The 20,863-nt window shown below is 53.9% G+C and overlaps 9 protein-coding genes across 9 annotated transcripts; 8 read left to right on the forward strand and 1 right to left on the reverse strand.

Moving 5' to 3' along the window:
- Positions 1-359: 359 nt before the first annotated feature.
- Positions 360-2,120, forward strand: PG998_012176 (glycoside hydrolase family 43 protein; the record flags this gene model as incomplete). Its single annotated transcript, XM_066878992.1, has 1 exon — positions 360-2,120. One exon carries the CDS (start codon positions 360-362, stop codon positions 2,118-2,120), a length of 1,761 nt encoding a protein of 586 aa, XP_066725376.1.
- Positions 2,121-4,481: 2,361 nt separating this feature from the next.
- On the forward strand, positions 4,482-6,927 carry PG998_012177 (uncharacterized protein; the record flags this gene model as incomplete). Its single annotated transcript, XM_066878993.1, has 5 exons — positions 4,482-5,054; positions 5,972-6,056; positions 6,130-6,396; positions 6,722-6,775; positions 6,830-6,927. The coding sequence occupies 5 exons, from the start codon at positions 4,482-4,484 to the stop codon at positions 6,925-6,927; spliced, it is 1,077 nt and encodes a 358-aa protein (XP_066725377.1).
- Positions 6,928-7,258: 331 nt separating this feature from the next.
- On the forward strand, positions 7,259-8,172 carry PG998_012178 (uncharacterized protein; the record flags this gene model as incomplete). Its single annotated transcript, XM_066878994.1, has 2 exons — positions 7,259-7,511; positions 7,571-8,172. 2 exons carry the CDS (start codon positions 7,259-7,261, stop codon positions 8,170-8,172), a joined length of 855 nt encoding a protein of 284 aa, XP_066725378.1.
- A 207-nt stretch (positions 8,173-8,379) lies between these two features.
- Positions 8,380-9,300, reverse strand: PG998_012179 (uncharacterized protein; the record flags this gene model as incomplete). The annotated part of the gene is made up of 3 exons (XM_066878995.1): positions 8,380-8,447; positions 8,501-8,989; positions 9,060-9,300. 3 exons carry the CDS (start codon positions 9,298-9,300, stop codon positions 8,380-8,382), a joined length of 798 nt encoding a protein of 265 aa, XP_066725379.1.
- Positions 9,301-10,006: 706 nt separating this feature from the next.
- Positions 10,007-11,011, forward strand: PG998_012180 (glycosyltransferase family 32 protein; the record flags this gene model as incomplete). The annotated part of the gene is made up of 1 exon (XM_066878996.1): positions 10,007-11,011. One exon carries the CDS (start codon positions 10,007-10,009, stop codon positions 11,009-11,011), a length of 1,005 nt encoding a protein of 334 aa, XP_066725380.1.
- A 1,742-nt stretch (positions 11,012-12,753) lies between these two features.
- On the forward strand, positions 12,754-14,559 carry PG998_012181 (uncharacterized protein; the record flags this gene model as incomplete). The annotated part of the gene is made up of 1 exon (XM_066878997.1): positions 12,754-14,559. One exon carries the CDS (start codon positions 12,754-12,756, stop codon positions 14,557-14,559), a length of 1,806 nt encoding a protein of 601 aa, XP_066725381.1.
- A 511-nt stretch (positions 14,560-15,070) lies between these two features.
- PG998_012182 (NAD dependent epimerase/dehydratase) lies at positions 15,071-16,006 on the forward strand (the record flags this gene model as incomplete). Its single annotated transcript, XM_066878998.1, has 1 exon — positions 15,071-16,006. One exon carries the CDS (start codon positions 15,071-15,073, stop codon positions 16,004-16,006), a length of 936 nt encoding a protein of 311 aa, XP_066725382.1.
- Positions 16,007-16,747: 741 nt separating this feature from the next.
- Positions 16,748-19,039, forward strand: PG998_012183 (uncharacterized protein; the record flags this gene model as incomplete). The annotated part of the gene is made up of 4 exons (XM_066878999.1): positions 16,748-16,980; positions 17,059-17,087; positions 17,150-17,251; positions 17,322-19,039. 4 exons carry the CDS (start codon positions 16,748-16,750, stop codon positions 19,037-19,039), a joined length of 2,082 nt encoding a protein of 693 aa, XP_066725383.1.
- A 466-nt stretch (positions 19,040-19,505) lies between these two features.
- Positions 19,506-19,850, forward strand: PG998_012184 (uncharacterized protein; the record flags this gene model as incomplete). The annotated part of the gene is made up of 1 exon (XM_066879000.1): positions 19,506-19,850. One exon carries the CDS (start codon positions 19,506-19,508, stop codon positions 19,848-19,850), a length of 345 nt encoding a protein of 114 aa, XP_066725384.1.
- Positions 19,851-20,863: the final 1,013 nt, after the last annotated feature.

Consider the following 20,863-nt stretch of genomic DNA (forward strand, 5'->3'; position numbering starts at 1 on the left):
ACAGTCATTATTATGATGCGTATACGAACCCTTGATACGCGGGCAAATCACAGTCAATTACCCTCAGGACTCACATTCGAAGCTCGCGCTCCACCGCCAGTTGCCCGGGCTCGTGGGTGCGGAGATGACGCAGGGCCCAGCCGGGGCGCAACAGGCTAAATGGACCAATCCCGCACTTGTCCGGGTTGGGGCTGTTCTTGGGTGCGCTGATTCGGGGTAATAGCTGACGATGATCGCATGAATCGACCCAGATTTTGCCGCCTTGGAACGTCGATAAAATGTGAGGGCTAAAACTCCAGCAAAGACGCGCTGCGTCAAGAACGGAACAACTTTGGAGTTGAGGCAATACCCACGAAGAAATGAGGTTGTCCCCCGTTTCGTTATTGGTGACGGCGCTCGCCGTCGCCACAAAGCCATGCCAGGCACAGAACTCGACGTACTACAACCCGGTGCTGCCTGGGTGGCACTCTGACCCCTCCTGCACCCAGGTCAACGGGACCTTTTTCTGCGCGACATCCACCTTCATCGCGTTTCCCGGCATCCCCATCTACGCCTCAAAAGACCTCGTCAATTGGAAGCTCATCAGCCATGCGTGGAACCGCGAGACCCAGCTGCCCGGCATCAGCTGGAACACCTGGGGCCAACAGGACGGCATGTACGCGCCGACCCTGCGCTATCACGACAACGAGTTCTACCTGATCTGCGAGTATCTCGGCCAATCGGACGGCACGATCGGCGTCGTCTTCAAGACGGCAGACCCTTTCGACGACGCATCCTGGAGCGACCCAGTCATCTTCCGCCCGGAGAAGATCGACCCCGACCTGTTCTGGGACGACGACGGCAAGGTTTACGCCGCCACGCAGGGCATCATTCTGCAGGAGCTCAATCTTGAGACGGGCGAGCTCAGCCAGCCCCCGATCAGTCTCTGGAACGGCACGGGCGGCGTCTGGCCCGAGGGCCCGCACATCTACAAGAAGGACGGCTGGTACTGGCTCCTGATCGCCGAGGGCGGCACGGCCACGGACCACGCCATCACCATCGCCCGCGCCCGCAACATCACCGGGCCCTACGAGGCGTACGAGAACAACCCCATCCTGACGAACCGCGGCACCGCCGAGTACTTCCAGACCGTCGGGCACGGCGACCTGTTCCAAGACCCCGCCGGCAACTGGTGGGGCATGTGTCTAGCCACGCGCTCCGGGCCCGCGTTCCAGGTCTTCCCCATGGGCCGCGAGGCGTCGCTGTTCCCCGTGACCTGGAACGAAGGCGAGTGGCCCGTGCTGGAGCCGGTGCGCGGCAACATGAGCGGCTGGGCCCTGCCGCCCGCCAGCCGCGACATCCCGGGCGACGGCGCGTTCGTCTCGGACCCCGACGCGTACGACTTTAGCGCCGAGAAGGGCCCCGCGGCGATCCCGAAGCACTTCCTGCACTGGCGCGTCCCACGCGACGGCACCTTCGCCGCCACCGCCGACGGCCTGCGCATCGTGCCGAGCCGCAACAACCTGACGGGGACGCCCGAGTCGAACACGGACGGCGTGCTGGCGGGGCGGCTGGGGCTCGCCTTCGTGGGCCGCCGCCAGACCGACACGCTGTTCACGTTCAGCGTCGACGTGTCGGCGTTCGCGCCGACCACGCCCGGGCAGGAGGCGGGCATCTCCGTCTTCCTGACGCAGCTCAACCACATCGATCTCGCCATCGTCAAGCTGCACGACCCGGCGAAGGAGGAGGCCGGCGCCACTAAGCTCTCGTTCCGCATGCGCGCCATCGGGACTGTCGCAGCGCCTAAGCCGGTCCTCGTCGAGGTCCCAAAGGCATGGCTTGACGCGCCCATCCGGCTCGAGATCCGGGCGGAGACGCCGATGGAGTACACGCTCGCGGCCATGCCGGCTTCCGATCCGGGGGCGCGGATCGTCATTGGCAAGGCGTCGGCGGCTCTCGTCAGCGGTGGGGCCGGTAACTTCGTTGGCAGCTTGGTCGGGGCTTATGCGACGTGCAATGGGCTTGGTAGCGGGCTGGATTGCCCGGAGGGTGGCGTGGCGCATTTCACGCGCTGGAGGTACAATGGAGATGCGCAGTACATCTCGGCGACAGAACGGGTTCCCTCGAAACGAAGCGCATGATTGAAGCAGGCTGTCAGGAATTGGAGTATGCCAGTCATAATATTGGTGTCATGCGATGCGATGCATTGGATTTTGACGTTGCATGTTAGAAAGGGGGCAGCATTTTGACGAGTTGTCACCGTCTCTTTATCGTTGCACCGCTCATTCATATAGAACCAAGTTCATGAAATTCAATATCTTGGAGCTCTTTATTCGTATGGCGCATTGCTGACATGATGCTTCTAGGCTCATGTTTCAATCGTGGGACTGTAGGTGATTTGCGAAGGTTTAGCGGTCGTGAAACTCGAAACCGTCAGTTCAGCGCCACGTCATGCGACCTCGATGTGTGTTTCCGGCAAGTACATGCTGCTGCCGGCTATATATTGACATTGGCATGACTGCATCCATCGTGCAATATATTGATATGCTGTGCTTTCGTTCGATCCACGGAGCTTGCACTTCCTGTTGGCAGACTTTTGTCCCGATGCAGAAAGCCGTCCCGGAGCAAGATTGATAGATAGGCAGTGATTGCTGCGGGTTTCGGGCGTCCGCAGCCGCTGCAGTTGGAGAGCTGGTGGAAGAAGGGGGGTAAGCGACAGGGATAGCCACGGGAAGAAGCGAGTGTTCTCATCTCCAGCATCCTCGCTGGCCAATTGTAGATTCATGAGGCTCTAATGGCCCAGATTCTATTCTGATGACCATAGAGAACTAAATGGGATGGATGGACTGCTTGGGCTGCTACGTCCTGTGGCGTTTGGGTTCCCCCTGCGAGCCAGCTGGAAAAGCCACCGACTAACTGTTTTCCCCTCCCAACCTTAAAGCGACTTCATTTGACAGTGGAACGAACACCGTCGACTCTGCACTTTTTTCTTTTTATTATTGACGTTGGGTAGCATTTCAACTCAGCATTCACGCCCGACGACCACCACGAAGCAGTCGCCGCCACATTTCGGTGAGATTGCGGACTCTGGGCGCACTCGCGACGAGCCGGACGAGTGCGTCGCAATCTCACGATTTCGTGCATTACCTGCGGCGCGCGCTCGTCTACTTATTGGCTCTCTTGGATACGACGCAATTGATTCGTACAACTCATCAGCATCATCATTTCTCATCATTGCTCAGGAACACCGTCCATCCTTCTCTCTTCCCGTCTTCCTTTCCCGCCTATTTCTGCCCTTGGCCTCCCGCCTGCCCCCTCACTGTCTCGCTCTCGTTTGCTGCACGTTCTCTGCCGAGATGCATCCATCTTATCGTCGCACATCTCCCCCATTGGCAGGACCCACGTCTGCATTGCTTCCAGCCAAGGAGCTTTGCATTGATTCGCTGGTGCCACTGGGTGGGAGCTTCATTCCCGAGGCCATTCATACGTCGCGATAGGCGGTGGAGTGGATCGTCGTGAATGAATTCACTCGTGGTCGCAGTTTTTGGCCCCCGAAGGGTGGTTCGGTGTCCCGTCCGACTCCTTCAGTAAGGGAGAAAGATGAGGGAAGAATGAGTCCGACAGAAGCTGGCAGAAAAAAACAGCGACTTTCAAGTCAGCCCGCATGCACAATACCTGATTTCCCAAAGGCCCTTGCAATTGTCTCACAGGTCATGCATTTCGAATCTCGCATTAGCGGCTGCTTGCGACTTTGTTTGGTGGCGCCCGTCAAAGTCCGTCGTATAGATTGCCATTGTCATGATGGCGCTACTACAAGTAAGTACCCATGCGGGCATCTGCTGCGGGAGGAGCTAGTGCGGCAGTTCAATAGGCTGCCAGATGTCTTAGCCAAGCTTCCCACGATTGGGTTGGCCGAGGGGTCAGATGGCCCGGCCAATCGTCAAGTGACAACTCCCTGCAGGCCGAAGAGGGTGTGAAGCACACCACATGAGACAAGGGAGCAGAGTAGCAGCGACACGCGAACTTGACTTGGAAAAAGGAAGCCCTTTTGCATGCCACACCTTTTTAGCTTTTTGGGCTGCCCTACGCATTCTAGACTTTCCCACGCTTCGATGGCTGTATCCCATTGCGGCCACTGACCGGCCCGCGTCGACCGATGTGAGTCGTCCCGTTGCGGCCAGCAACCGCCATTAATAGATAAAGACGTGGGGATACCCCAGCAAGGGGGCGCTGTCGCTGTTGCTGCTGCTGTGATGCAATACACAGATCCTCTCTCGTTGCCATTCTGCGTGTGTTCCTGCTTTCGGACGCAAATGATGCACGTGGTTTAAACATACGCGAAACATCAGATACAGGCGAACAAGCAGAACCACCAAACAAGTGAAACAAAACCCTCATACTGCTGCTGCATTCTTCTGTGCATGCTTTCACAATTTGACGTTCCTCACGATCATTCCCCACAGGCCATCGATGCCCAACCAACCAAAACGCCCCATTGCATCATGATTGCCCCTTTACCGGCCATTGCCGCCCACCCAGATCGGATCAAGCGCCAGGATGTCGTCGTCCTCACCCAAACCATAGTAACACCCGACTCGACCCGGACCGCGATCATAACGCTAGGCAACGGCGGCCATACCGACGCCGGCCCCGCCGCCACAGGCGCACCGAACCCACCCCCTTCTACAGGGTCCTCGTCAGGGCCATCCAAGGACTCGGGCCTATCGCCCACGCAGATCGGCATTATCCTGGGCTGCTGCATCGGCGCACTCGTGCTGCTACTCATTCTATGGTTCTGTCTCTCGCGCGCCCGGTTTATCCGCGAGAGGATCGCAAGAGACGAGGATATGCGCAGCTGGCCCAGCTCGTCCTACACCTACCCCCGACCGACCAGGGCTCCGATGACGGGCTGCAGCCCATGGACCCGGCACTCCCCGACGGCGGGGGTGGCCCTCGTGGCGATCGGTCCCGCCGCCAGTCGTGCCCATTTACCACGCACGGCACCCAAGTCGACAGTGGCGGCCGAGCGTGCAGGCGAGGACGACCCAAAGACCGGGATGAAGGATCACGACGACGTGAGTCGGGTGGGGCTCACTGGTCCCCCTCTTCCCGATGGGTCCTGCTCAAGCGATAATATGCAGGGTGGAATAGATGTTTATATTTGTCCTTTTTGTTTATACTTTAGCGCTTATCATTTGGAATGCTCGACTATACGAGGAGATACCCCATTTTCAGAGACTTCCTCTCTTGCTTATTTTCTTATATATAGGGGCTGCTGTGACTCTTGGTGTTGGGCCAAGTGAGTTGCATTCCCAGCTGGATCAGATAACCGCGAGCGGGAACACGCTGACGTTAGAGTGCAACGTTGACTCCTGAGCTGTTGAGGCAGCTTTGAAGCGTTGTGGAAAGTGGAACGACAAGTTGCATTATTACTAGACGGGATCTATTAAAAACATTTAATGGCTTTCGCGGCACTTGAAGTTTTATAGTTCATCACTTAGATCGTGTATCAGGTAAGGTGGTAGGTAGTATTGGATGTGGTGGACAATATTAAATACAAATAGTACTGTATCCTGTCCGTGCGGCTGTCCCTCCGATAACCGGTGTAAACGGCCGGTGCAAACGGCCATCTATCTGTGAACAGCATTTGTTATTTCCTTTTCCTTCCTCAATTGAAAAAAGCTGTCATCACACTTCCACAAACTTCGGTTCCAAATTGATCAGACTCAAATATGGAAACAATGTCGACTTCCCTTAAAAGTGCCGGCCCTTTTATACAGCAGATGCTGTCCTCGGGAGGCCTCCTTGAGTCTGGCAAATTCTCAGATATGAAAGTGTCATGTGGTGACAGAACTTGGAATCTACACAAGGCCATTCTTTCTGACCGCTGCCCTTTCTTCGAGAACGCATTGACAGGAGGCTTCAAGGCAAGAAACACATCACCATATCCCAGAATTAACTCGGCGCAACGGTATCACTGATACTAGCATAGGAAGCCGTTACGAGCCATGTTACCTTGGAGGAGAATACCCCGGACGAGGTCGAAACTATTATTGAGTTCATCTACACTGGAGAGTGTATGTAAAGCCTCTTCTTTAAACACTGAACTCTTGCTGCACTTTAAGAACACTAACCACTCATGCCTTTCAGTGACCAAGGGCCTATACAAACGCGAGGCAAATGTGGAGGCTCATGTCAAGATATTCGAGTTAGGCGACTTTTTCGATCTGCCAGCCCTTCGCACAACGGCACTGAATGCGCTCTCGGAACGATTCGACCAATACAGTGACAATTGGGACCCGAAGAAGAAACTGCCATGGAACAGAGACATACGTCACGTTGTCCAGGTCGCCTACAGCAACGAACTTGCCACCTACGAGCCCCTTCGCAAGCTTCTGTGCGATTTCGTGGGGCGTAGTACGTTTAACAAGAATCCGATGATGCAGCCTATGTTCAAGCAGATTTTGCGCGATTTTCCGGCCTTTGGCACCGAAATTCTGCTGTCTCGCGGGTGATAATGAGGGCCTAAGCAGATGCCCTAAGTCATCGGAGACTTCCATGAGGTTATTTCAGCCAATTGAGTTCATTGGGTTGATTGATTTGCTATTAAAGAATTTCCAACGTATTGGTATAATAGCTACTTGGTTGTGTGCGTTGGTTTTAAAAGTCAGGTCCATAAGCTTCTAATAAATGGCGTGTCTTGAGCTCCTTTGCCGTGGCTGTCGTGAGTTCAAAATTTAAGGCCGGCAGTTTGGTCAGGAGATCCTTGAACTGGCCCAACTTGCAGACCCGAGAGGTAACAACCACCTTCATCAAGAATTGCGTCACGTCCTCTCTCGGAATTCTGTAGGTTGCCGAGTTGGTGCTGTACGCAAACTCCGCGATCTCGGAAATCTGGTCGACCTGCTCGGGGGTTCTTGTGCGCTTTTCCCCGGCAATCCATTCTAACTGCGAGAGGATTGACCAAAGTTTCTTGTCGGATGCTATCGCTGCCTCCTCGCGAAGCCCAACAAGGTCAAAAAAGTCACCCAGCTCGAACATCCGTGCGCAGGTCTGTATGGAGTTGTCTTCACTCAGGTCGGCCGCGACTGGAGTGCCTCTAAAGTGAGGTGAATGTGTAGCCAGCTAGATTTAACCATAGAGAAGCTTAAGAAACAATCACTCTTAATCAATTAAAACATTATCTTGGACATTCTCCATCACCTCCTCAGTTGTCTTTCCCCATCCTCTGAACAAATCGCCCATCCCAAAACGACATATCAACACTTCAACACCCACAATGGAGACAGGGCTCGATTTGGCGAAGACCTCTGGCGAGGAGCTCCTCAATAGTGGGTTTCTTTCTGACGCCGAGGTTTTCGTGGGCGACAAGATTTGGAAGGTTCACAAATGCATCTTGTGTTCTCGATCTGCCTACTTCAAGAAGGCATTTACTGGTTCATTCCAGGAAGCACAGACAGGAAGAATCTTCATCAGAGAGCATTCTACTGAGGATATGGACCTCATCTTAACATACCTCTACACATGCCAATGTTAGTGCTTTTAGTACGAACACCATTTGAGCAACTCGCTAACCATATAACTGTTCCAGTGGATTTCAGCAAATTCGGGCTGGTCAGACTTCTCGAGATCTATAAAATCGCCGATTACTTTGTCATCAATCATCTGCAAACCGCCGTGGTTAACAACATCAACATGATACTCCAACATCAGGCGCGTTCAATCTGGAATCCCAAGGAGTACATCCATGGGGTCTTGAACAGCAGTTCGGAGCACTGGAGCGATGAACAGCTGAATCAGTTCTTCTCCGCAGCCAGGACTGTGTACGACGCCAACACAGACACAAAATTCCACAGGGAACTGCGCAAATCCATCATGATATTTCTCAAGATGACCTTCGTTGTCCTTGGAAAGGACATTCGCTTCATCAAGGCTTTAAAGGGTGTACCTGAGCTCGCAGTGGACCTGGTCGCGCTCACGATGGACACCAAGAACCAGGGTCAAAGATCGATGGTGGCTTCGCAAAGGCCCAAGGAATGTTCACGCTGCCATTCCGAACGAGTTAAAGGTTTTGGCCAGACATGGTACTCTGGGACTTCAGCACTTCGAACAGTTACTGTTGCTGGACTGTGCTATTCTTGCGCCGATAAGGAGGACTACGATGTCATCATCGACGACGATGAGGAGAATTAGGGATGCACGGCGGGTGTCAAGGACCACGAACGGAGTTCCTCTTTGCAATGTACCTCAATGAGAGACAAGGCCATCGTGACTGCGACAACCTTTGGGATGCAAAGGATACTGCTATTTTGCTTTACAGGTGGATTAACTACTACCAAGGTTCGTGGATCTAGATAGAACACATGCATTCACCATACTCATCGTTTCGCGTTCCTCAAATTACCTTCCTGGTGGGCTACTGTACAGTTCCGTTGGCGCAGTGTACAGCTCATGCGGCGTGCTGTACCCTGTAGACACATTGTTCATCCCGTATATCGATGTCTGGTTGCCGAGCTCGTACCTTTGCCCGGGTGCAGGACCTTCTGGCGTTTTTGACTCATGGGGATCTGCCCCGGGTCGGCTCCCCATGTTGTTGGCGGCCGAGCTTTGCTTGTCCGATATTTGTTGAGGAAATAACCTGCACCAATTCCGAGCAGCGCTACTACGGGTACGGCGACGCCAATGCCGGCTTTGGCGCCAGTGCTGAGCCCCTCGCCACCGGCTCCATCGTCGGTGGCGTGTTCCGGTGCAGAGCTCGTGGCGACTAGAGCGGGAGTAGAGGCTGCAGTGCTTGTTGGAGGAGTGGAGATAAGTCCGCTTGTGGAGATCAAACTGGTGCTTGTCGTGCTGGTTGAGGTCTTTCGGGTGTCGGTGATGTTGAAACGCTTGCTAACCGCTACTGGTTTAGAGTCGCCATCGTAGAACATATTCAAGAGGAAATTGCTCGAGAATGAAAGGTCTTTGGATGTAGCCACAGTCCAGTCGATTGTACTCCGTCCCGTCAGACGCTCTGCGAGACACGTTAGCGTGTGGGATCCAAGGGAGGACACTACGGAATGAGGATGCACGCTATCACTTACGTTCGATGTACTCAAATGGGTAGACCAATTCCTCCCCGTCCAACTGGAACAGAACTATCGATAGTTGCCGGGTCTTGTTGGCATTTTCCCAGGCGATGTAGAAGTGAGAGCCGACAGAATAGACAGTGTTCGAAAGCGAAGAGCCGGGGGGTTGCGGTCCTGAGCTTTCCCCTGGGCTGACGAACCTCTGACCCAAGACGGTTCCTATTAGAAGGAGAACCAAGCAAAAGACCTGGGTCATCGTGAGATGAGTCAATCACGTCACGCCTGTTAGAGATAGCGAAGCCAAAGAAATGTCAGTTTCTGAGTTTGAACTTCGCATTGCGGAAGAGGGAGCTATTACCAGAGGTCGGAGGAACGCAAGCCTCATCAGCCACCGGAGGGATTAACTAAAGTGCCCTGATCCCTTCACTCTCCATGGTTTCATCCTCTCGCTCTTCAAATGAGGAAAAAAGCCCGAAGAAATGGGCTTCCTTGGGGTAGGGCTGGGGTGGTCTTCTTGTGATCCAATAAAAGTTGGTGTACCATCTAGGCGGTACCCAATAGGGAGTCGTAGCGACGCGTTTCGGTTGGTTCTTGTTAGATATCATGCCACAAAAGCGCTTATCCTGCCAATTTCAATGCAAAGCGAGACACGTAACGGGAATTGGCCCACAGATTGACAGACTCTTGATATCTCATTGGAGAAGCCCCCTACAGCCCGTCGCATGGAAAGGGGCCGGGCACCGGGAGGGTAACAAGCGCTACGCCGGTCGGCTGTCAGCGCCAGGTTACATGCATGGTCTGTCTCAGTGCCTTGGCTAGGTCTCAGTGTCAGGAATTCATTCGAATATTGATTTCGCTACCCGTCTCGATTTTGGCTTGGAGAGTTCTCAACATCTTTCTCGGCAATACGTTGCACGAAACATCTCCTTTAGCTATCCGCATGTAGCTATCAACGAGCAAGCATGGCTTTACCACTTCGCCGCAGCGTATCGTTCAAGCTGGTTGGTGCCGTCAGCTTCCTCACCGTTTGCTTTCTTGTTCTACATCTGCATCGCCCTGCGCGCTGGGAGGTCCACGATGTCATCACCGCGCTGCAAGCTACGAAACCATCTTCATCTCAACAACCGGTAGCCACTCCCTCGTCCTCTTCCTCCTTTTCCATGAAGCCGACCCCCACCAACAACGCAATGCCCGAGAAGCTGTGGTATAAACTAGGGCCTGCGGGCCTGAAAGATGAACTCAAAGGCTACATCGAGTCCTGCACCTTCAAGAATCCAGGCTTTGTATCCGAGTTTATGACAGATGCATCGGGCGATGCATTCGTGCAAAAGCACTTCGCATCGCGCCCGGACATGGTGGAAACCTACCTCGCCATCACCATCCCCATCATCAAAGCCGACCTCCTTCGCTACATGATCCTCTACGAAGAAGGCGGGATCTGGAACGACCTAGACGTCTCCTGCGAAGCGCCGATCCACGAGTGGGTCCCGGAGCAGTACCGGGCCCAGGCCAACATCGTCGTCGGGTTAGAGTTCGACACGGACATCTGGGTGCGGCAGTTCGCCAGCTGGACCATCGTGGCCAAGCCCAAATCGCCCCACATGCTGACGGTGGTCGAGGACGGGCTGGAGTACCTGGTCGCCAAGGCCCGGGCGCGCGGCGTCCTCGTGCGGGACCTGAAGCTCGACATGCTCGACGACATCGTCGACGTCTCGGGGCCGCGGCGCCTGACCCGCGGCATCCTCAAGAGCGTCAGCAAAACTCTGAATAGGGAGGTTGGAGACCGGGACATCTCGCACGTCGCGGAGCCCCGTCTGATCGGGGACGTCTTGGTCTTGCCCGACTACGCCTTTGCTGACTCGATGAATCAGGAGCACGGGGATAAGAAGGTCGGGCGGAAGCTTACAGTGCATCATTATGCGGGTTCGTGGAAGAATGCTGATGGGGGCGAGAAGGCGAGTGCTTGATAGATACCATAGATGGCGTTCCGGAACTTTGATAGCGTTTTTTAACCGTCGAAATACACATTCGCATTTCCTTTGTGGTTACGACGGCTACCATCGTGCGTATTAATAAACTGGCCATCTCAGATGTCCAATTCGGCCCGGCTCAACAAAACAGCCTGAAATGTTTGCTAAGATAATTTACATGTTGGTGTTGGGTGTGTCAGTCTTGGTAGTGAAATCCCGTCTTTCAGCAATCAGACAGCAATCGCTTGTTAGGAACATCCGGATACGGCTCAAAATACGTTGCAAACCCCTTTCAGCAACGAGCGTTGTTGGAATCAAACCGATACTTGTTTCCATGGTATCCCATAAGTTCAAGGAACACTTCAGGAACACTGTGTATGGTGGGTATCCCGGATGTGCAGTCAAGCCTCGGGTTTGTTCACGCTATTCCCGACAAGCAGAGTAATGTTTGTTGCACCCCCAGGATCCCGATGCCGGGATTGATGTGAGAGGTAAACTGAGTAACATAACAGACGCCCGTTTTTGTAGACATACATCCCAGATCAACTAGGCTCAAGCAATCCCTGTTGACCAGCGTGCTATCGAGTTCCATCTGTTTTGAAAACAAGTTACAAGATATATCCTTATGGCGAACCCAGCACAGGACCCGTGTTTGATGGTCAGTCCATACCCGATAGCTTATCCAAAGCTATTAAATCCCGTCTTGCTCCGGCGTGGAATCTATAATTCCCTACGTGCAGTTGCCACATCACCCGTGTCCACCAGAGCCAGCACCCCCTCCAACTCCTTGCCGGCCTAGAACTAACTTTTCGTCATCTGGTCTCGCAACCATATCCGTGTTGGACATGAGGGGGCTTATGCAGGGTAGATGCTTGTAGCTTCCCAGAGGGTTGTCATCCCATCAGGGATGGCAGTCTTAGCCACCAGTCTCCTTTGTCTATATATAAGGCCTGGACATGTCCCATCAAATGTATTTACATTATTTCTATTAGACAGCACTCCAAGATATCATTTCTCTGAATAAGCTTTTCGGTATTGATAAAAACCCAATCTATAAGATGCATCCTTGTAACATACCTGGAGAAAGATCTATGGGAGAAGACAGACCCATGTCCGATTTCAGAGATCACACCATTATGGATGCCCAGATCGCGCTGATCCGGTCCCGGCCAATCGAATTTGAAAGGATGGTTGAAAGCTTCGGCAACGAAGATGATAGAACGATACTATCCCCTCCATTGCTGCCAGACCTCTCTAACGACCCAGGTTCGGCCTTTCTCGCCTTTGTGTCCCGGGCAACCTACGTGAATAGGCCCAAGCCGTTTGGGGATCTATTTCCGGCAAGCGTTAAAGACGCCACCGAAAATGATAGGTCAAGGCACATCATAGCTTACAGAGAGGTTGGTATCATGTATACATGTATTGGAGACTATCATCGAGCACACGATCAGTTCAACAAAGCACTGGATCTTTTTGACGAAGCAACCGTTTACCCCTCAGAGAGATACGAGAGGGGTTTGATACGTCTCGCGCGAGCCAGAACTGACTGTCTTTGGGGCAACTATGAGGGCGCCCTCCATGACGCGTACGTACAATCAATAATGCTTCCTCAAACTATGGCTCGGGAAGGCCCAATCCAATGTGGAATGACAAGATTCATTTTTCGGGGGAAGCGCCATTATCTATAACAGGTTATGCTTACTATTCGTTTTCATTCTAGCAAGGCGGCACTCGAAGACATGGAGGCGTGGCGTGGTAATGACAAATCTGCTTCATGGCCATGTAGTACCCTATATGGGCTTTTACTCGCCCTCACGTCCAACCTGCAAAGTGGTCTGGAGATTTTGGGTTCAGCCGAGCGCTCAATGAGCGAAAAATATCATCCCGAGCATCCTGACAGATTGGAGGCCAAGGCGCAGCTGATCCAGATATACTACATTCAGTCTCGCTTCCGCGATGCATATCGCCTTGCCAAATCGCTGGTAAGATCCCATATGGGGTTGTTAGGTTCCGAGGACCAGCGAACACTGAGGTCGTGGTGTCTGCTGGCGGAGCTCGACATAGCGATGGGCAACTACGTCAAAGCTGAGAAATGTTTGATGTTCATTGTGAGAAATGCACACAACGTCAACGGCAAGACTCACCCTGAGACTCTACGTTACGAAACCCTTCTTGCCTTCGTTTCGATGCGCGCAGGCAAGTTGGACCGGGCGTTCAACATCGCACGCGATCTGTTGATCACGCAAAGTAGCACATGTTTCGCTTATGAGAATAAGAAGGGCCCTGGGGGTAGGAAAAACTTGGTTCTCATTAAAAAGAGCTTGCCAGTAGCGGATGAAACCGAACCTCAAACAATAACATTCCTGGAAGCGGTTATCAGTTCGGTCGAAGGACTGACGTTCGATGGAGTTATTAATCCCTCTGTGATCATGGCAATCGGAGTCATGGGACTAGCAGGTTCAACGAGGTTCGACTCTGTGGAGTGGCATAAAAAGCGACGAGAGACTCTACAGGCAATGTTAGGCAATGTCATGAGTCCACTGGGTCCTAGCCCTCCTTTACTGGCACTGATATACAAGGTCGACATGGTATTGTACTGTCTTGAGGCTACCGATAAAGATGACGAGAGCGCATGCTTCGGAGTCGCTTTAGAGTGGCTGAAGAATGCATATCAGGATAAATGCCATGTTCTGGGTCGGGATGATCCTTCAACGAAGTCCACCCGGCGCGATCTGATCGCTTCACGGCCGTTTCTCCTGATGAAATGGCAAGACCCGGACCTAGACCTGAGCGATCCTAGCGGCATTGAGACAAACGACATGGGCCAGTCTCTTACCACGGAGCTAAAAAGGATCGTCGTCACTCACGAAGCAATTCTTGGGGATGATCACCCCGAGACGCTCAAGTCTCTGGTGAAACTTTTCTTTGCCCAATGCATAGTCGGAGAGAGCCGAATGGAGCTAGATAACACGTTAACTAAAGGATTGAGACGCCTCCGTGAGGGGTCGTCCGGCAAGCAGTGGCTTGTAGAGTCTCTGGTCCTCCAAAGTGAGTTCGCCGATGCGATCGGAGAGACGGGATTGGGTAAGGAATATCCGGCATTCGCGTCACGCGCTATGAACATCAACCAGAGTATCTGCGATACCATTGATCGGGCCCCCGCCTCCCACGACCGACTTCCGTCGCAAGAAGACCTTTCCAGGCTGCGAAAGACAGTGGCTGAGCGACTGGCCCGCCAGCAGCGAGATCGCGCTGAAGTCCTGCGGGAGCACCTTGGGATCACTGCACCGCCGGCCGGCGTCGAGGGCGCAGATCCAGGGTGCGTGGATGGGGAGGAGCCCGATAAGCTTGAAAAGGAAAAGGCGTCCGGCATCATGGCCGCTGCTTGCGACAATGATAGGGGTGAAGTCCCGGCAGACGGGGATGTACCGCCGGACGTCGCTCGGATAGAATCCATGGGCCCTTGCACGAAGCAGGATTTAGTGAGGAGGGTAATGCGTGAGGCGGAACCGTTACACCAGCCGAGTTTTCAACGGTGGCAATGATGAATTGAGAGAGGTGACGTTACTTCTTCATGCTGCTCAAAAGGGAGAGGAGCGATTAACGATACCCAATGGTAGTTGATAGGACAGTAAAGACACAAATTTAGTGATTGCCAACTGTTAACTTAGCACTTATCCACCTAAATCCACTAACAGGGCACAGGCAAGCCAAGCCGAAATTCGGGCTTCAGCCGCACTGCAACTACCCCATGAGGGGAAAATCCTTAATTGGATAAATCTCACCTCATCATCCGTATCGGGGTCTTCCCAGCACCAGTCAGTTACGAAATCCCTGTATAGTAAGCACTTGGCCATGTAATGCGGGTCAATAGGGGGTCGAAACGTGGGTAGGCTACAGGTAAGCGTGCACACGTCAGACCATGTTCGGTTTGTTACGCGCGCTTGGGAGTACAAAGAGTGAAGATGCCGCTGTGATGTGCGGTCTCATTGTCAATTCTTCAAAAGTGCCCGCCCACCTGTGCTCAGTGATTCAGTTGACGCTTACCGCCCGAAAATGCCCCACGCTACCCCCACCCCCACGACGACGAGCCATGTTGGCGACCGGCAGCCGAATATGCTGGACACATTTGACGCCCGGAAGGTCAAGGAGATTTACAACCTGGAGCCGCACCCGGAGACGGGCCGCCTAATCGACTCGCACCCGGGCACGCGGACGCGCCCAATGAAGGTGCTGTGCCTCGGCATGTCGCGCACGGGGACCATGTCGCTCTTCCACGCGCTGCAGAAGCTGGGCTACAACCCGTACCACATGGCCGTGGCCATCATGAGCCCGCGCACCAGCCTGTCGCTATGGGGCGAGGCCCTGCGCGCCAAGTTCCACGGCGAGGGCCCCGGGTGGGGCCGCGCCGAGTTCGACCGCCTGCTGGGCGACTACGACGGCGTGTCCGACGTGCCGTGCAACCTATTTGCCGAGGAGCTGCTCGCGGCCTACCCGGACGCCAAGGTCGTGCTGCAGACGCGCGACGTCGAGCCCTGGCTGCGCAGCATGGACAACACGGCCGGCGTCGTCAACCGCTGGCGCTCCTGGGAGACGGTTGCGGCCTGGGACCCGAGCCTTGCGGGGCCCTTCGTGCGCTTCCGGGATCTCGTGTGCCCCATCGCCTTCCGCACCGTCTCGGACTTCTCGTCGGCCGACACCCCCGCCCGCCAAGCATTCGTGGACCACTACGCCCATATCCGTCGCGTTGTGCCCGAGGACCGGTTGCTGGAGTACAAGGTGCAGGACGGCTGGGGCCCGCTGTGCGAGTTTCTGGGGGAGGAGGTGCCGGACGAGCCCATGCCGCATGTTAACGATGCGCAGCAGTTCGTTTTCGCTCACGGGCTGATGTGGTGGCTCGCGTTCGGCAAGATGGTGGGCAAGGTTTCGCTCATGGTGGGAGTCCCGGCGGCGGGTATCGTCGCCGCAGTGTGGTGGCGCCGGACAAACTAAGGACGAAGGCTAATTGACGGGAGGCTGAGCGTGTCAGTTCGAAATCAAATTGAGTCCCATAATATTTATCCAATGTGAATGGAGATGCTCATTTGCAGGCGACTTGAAGGATGAAAATCGTTGTCCACTCTCGCATCGAAGGAAGACCGACCAAACGACCCCCTGATTTGGGATTAGGTTGTTCGCCTTAAGCTTTTCCCTAGCACCAACCAATGCAGCTCCTGCAGGCGCCGTTCGTTGTTGCTACAACCCCGCATCGATAACAAGGAGGCCTCCGTATCCGTTGCTCACTTCGAGCTTGTGTAGTGACGACAAACCGTTCATACAGCGATTCTTGTTACTTCCGAATGATGAAATGAATATCAAAAGCAAAGAAAGAGATGTGTCCTTGCCACATGTGTGTTTGGTCTGATGTCAATTGCCGGGGAACATAGACAGCTAGGGGATGAGACGAACCAGCTGCAACCAGCGCCGTATTAGCTACAGCTGTACGGGAAACCTTGAAGCTTGTGACGTTCGCCCCACCATTGCCTCCTCACTGCGCGATTATGAATCCCATCTTCTTTACCTCTCACTTCCACAGCAAAAGATTTCGGCCTTGAAACGGTCGGGGAAAAAGAACACAGTATTCTCATTTCCTGTTTTCCTAGATTTGAACATAGCATTGCTCTTTCTTGTACATCCTTGAGGAGTCAGGCAATTGCAAGAAGTTATCACTTTTATCGCAGGTTGGCGCGTAGCATGTCGGACTTCCACCTGTTTAGCCCCAAATCCTTCGAGCTAGGGAGATCCAACAGCGGTAGCCCAGCCCAACGTGGCCAGCAGAATCCCGTATGGGAAGACTACGAATCCTCCATCGATTTGGAGACCGCGTCCAGTCTTCGCCCTGACAGCCATCGGCGCGACAGTGGAAGCGGCAGCAGCAGGACCAGCAGTGTCGTCGACAGTCCCTCAATCTACAAGACAATTCACCGGTAACGTCATTACTCACTACTTACCAGCTACCACCCGCTCGTCATGCTGCTGTCGCTAAGATCTGCTGTGTAACCCAGTGTGCGGCGTTTGGTCATAGCTACTCTGGGTAAGCCGGTTTGGCCCTTTGCGCACCTCTTGTCTATTAGTAGCCTAACAATGAGCGACAAGATGATCCGTATACACTCGATCAGCTCCGTGAACCTCGAATGAATGTCGTCGTCGTCCGGCCCCTGGTCAATCGCCTCTACGACCCCGATGACCCATGGATGGGTAATCGCAGCTTATCTTCATCTTAATACCAACAAATGCTGATGTCCTCTGCTAGTCTACTGTCTTCTAGCCAATCGAATCCAATTCCTTCGTGAGCAGTCCAGCACAGCTCATCAGACTGTGAGCATCGCTCGTGCTGCATTGTGTGAGCTGGTAGCGACACGTATTTTGCGGCGCTTTCACGAGGAGCACTCCGGACCCATAGGCCTGCTACTACTCTCTCACATCCTGGTGAACGGCTTCGATCCATTTCAAGGCTCGCCGAGGGATATCGAGATTGAGCATCGCCATCGCCAATGGCCGATACAGAAACGCCATGGGGAGCCGGAGCGCCGACTCACGGCTTTGGAGCTGGCCATTATTTCCGAGAGCAAGGTCTTCGTGAGCTCTTTCGCCTGTCAAAAAGTGATCGATGCTGTCTATGAGGGTCGCGTCGTTTACACGCCTATCAGCTTCGTCGATATTCTGCCAGACCACTACGAAAGCTGCCCCATATCGCTCTACGACCCGCGTCACGCGCCCTTCCTAGATCAAACCCGATTGACGGTGCCTCGCGTGCGGAACATCATCGAGCTGTCCCAGTTTCTGGTTATGGTCTGCCTTTACATTCTGACAATGATGCATCGCAGCAGCCCCCGAGCGACCGTGTTTGAGTATTTGTTTGGGATATACGCCACTGGCTGGTGCGTTGACGAGTTCGCAGCAATGATCGACCACGGTTGGGCTGTCTACTCCCAAACTCTTTGGTCATTCTTGGATATCGCGTTTATCGTCATATTCGGTGTATATGCCGTGTGTCGACTACACGATGGCTCCATCGGATCCATGGCCGATGGGTATGGCATGCAAGCATTATGTGTGGCTGCACCCATCCTATTGACCAGACTTGCCTTTGCCACGATCCCCGATAACATCGTATTCATATCCATCTACGCCATGCTGAAAGACTTCACGCTTGTCACCTTCCTTGCCATCTGGTGCTTCACGGGATTCCTGCTCTCCCTTCTCTGGCTCAACAGCAGCAGTTCGGCACCCGATGAGAACCCTGCGTGGGCCACGGTCTGCAAATGGCTGCTATGGATCTGGTTCGGTCTGGATGGCACGGGCATCGACCACAGCGCCGAGTTCCACCCGATCCTCGGCCCCGCCCTCATGACGGCATTCGCCTTCCTGGGCAACACGCTGTTCCTGACCATCATGGTCGCCGTGCTGACCAACATCTTCTCCAAGATCATCGCCGACGCGCCCGCCGAGATCCAGTTCCGCCGCGCCGTCCTCACCTTCGCCGGCGTCAAGAGCGACGCCGTTTTCTCGTATCCCCCACCCTTCAACCTGGCCGCCCTTCTCTTCCTGCTACCTTTGAAGGCCCTCTTGACCCCGCGCCAGTTCCACGAGCTCAATGTCGCCCTCATCCGCGCGCTCAACGCCCCGACCCTGTTGGCCATCGGCTATTTCGAGCGGCGCAGCGCGCGCTACGGCGGTCTCCACCGCTCCCGCAACTCGTCGTCGCGGCTGCGATGGAACTTTAGCGGCTTCTCGCCCCACGGCGATATCCAGGCCGTCTTCAAAGCTGCACCGCCTGAAGATGTCCAGCACGAGATCGAGGAGCTCGATGCGCTGAGCGATGTGGGTTATGCCGAGAGCGAGCTGATGTCCCCGCGGTCGATGTCGCGCAGAAGGACGCCGCGGGCGCAGCGGCGGAGGGGGAGCAAGTTGCCGTCGCCGCCGGCTATATTCCCACTATCGAGTGCGCTGGGAGGCCAGGGTGTTCGTCGTGGATCGCACTAGATACTGTACCCACAAAAACCGACCCATCCCCGGATATTACTTACCAGACCCAGTTTTCGTTATTCCTTAGAATAACCACCAGTACATCAAATCACGTACTGATAATAGCTACCATTTCACACTTGACTTACATTTCTACTCGTTGAATACTCGATAGTTCTTCGAGTAAAATATTTTTGGCGTTTCGTTCCAACAGGTCGTTGTTGATTGTGACCATCCTTGTGTCACAGTCGCTCTCGCTATGCCGTACCCCCCGTCTTGCGGTGCTGTGGCTGCTGGCTGGGCACAAGAGCGCTTTCATTACATTTGAAACAAGAGATTTGACCATTCGAACAATTAAATAAGTGCCGTAAGAAACTAGTACAAGAGCAAGCTCATACAACAACTGTCTGACTTGTGTGTTCTATAGTTCTCTTTCCCTTCCATCAAGCCTGCCTATATATGCTTTCCATCAGCAGTGTCTTCGATGTTTGACGTCGCTCCTCAGAAGGAGGCAAGTATAACCTCGTACCTCCATTCTCAAATATTCTTCACCCTTCAACCGGTAGTGGACACGAGGCGCCTCGAGGGCAAAACCGCAATCGTCACGGGCTCTAGTTGCAGCATTGGTCTATACTACAGTCGTCAGCTCCTGGATTTGGGTATCACGATGCTAATTCTGGCCGTCAGAAGCCGGGCGCGTGGTCAGGCTGCCATCGAGGATCTCTTTCGGGGCAGAGATCTCAGTGCAGTTAGTCGCAGCATCGAGGTCTGGGATCTGAAAATTCCGAAACAGTTCGCCATGCTGGGTGTTGAGAGCACCTCGCCGTAATGCGGGACTCAAGTCACACCCACCGTGGACCGGGACGCACGTAAACGTTTTTCTTCTTTCGCATAGCCGCACTTAGCCGATGCCCTTGACGAGAAGCAGCTTCTTTGTGTGCCTCAGAGGTACGTTTTCTCACCCTAGTGTCTATCACTGAGTCACCGGCTCGGCCCGTTGCTCACTGCCTGACCATATGTCCGTGAAAGGAAGAGAGCCGGCTCGAGGCCAAAGCACCTGGTCTTTCTGGTCTCTTTACTTAGCAGCAATGCCTTCGCCATACAATATCATTAGCGACGTCACCACATCCGAGAGACGACCCTTTGTCTCTATAATTATGTCGTTTCTTAAACAGCGCGTAGAAAAACAGTTGGGGAAAAGCATAAGCCGCAGGTAAACCCAGATACGTTTGTCTGCCGATAGCCGAGCGAGGGGCGATTTGGCAGTAATAAGCGGGATCTTTGCCACCCCCAACGATGCGCGTACACGATTGACTGGATACAAGCTGCTGCGCTTATCTACCAGTGAACAATGTCGTGTGGTGGCGGAGGTATGTGGCTATGTCAAAACCAGAGTCTCGGTATTGGCTGCCCCCTCAAGCTCATAGCTGCGGCGGCTGTCTACCTTGATGTCTGCCCAGAGGGCAGCAGGCTCATTTTGTGACCTGATTCGTGGGCTGTGCTCAGTAGAATCTGGTCTGTGGCATCTTAACTTTGACACTGCCACTGGCGTGGCTGCTTACGAGAGCCGGCTCCTGTCATACCCTCTGCGAGTATCGCAGTGGGCGTTTCTTTTAGGCCGGTCGGTATTCCAAAAATAATGTTGTCTCTCTCCATCAGCTCGCTGTAGGAGGTAGGGTTAGCCGTCGCTTTTTTTCTGGCAAGAGCCCTCGAGCGCTTCTTTCCATCACCACGCCTCTCCAAAACATGTTCGCAAATACGCCACCAATCTATCCGGGACTCATTTAAAGCGTCTGTTTCCGGCTTCTTCAGTGCTTCCGTGCTGTTATGTTTCGGAATGCA

Source organism: Apiospora kogelbergensis (genome assembly GCF_038363985.1).
Source record: "Apiospora kogelbergensis strain CBS 113332 chromosome Unknown utg000008l_segment0_segment0, whole genome shotgun sequence".
In the NCBI taxonomy this organism is placed as follows: Eukaryota; Fungi; Ascomycota; class Sordariomycetes; order Amphisphaeriales; family Apiosporaceae; genus Apiospora; species Apiospora kogelbergensis.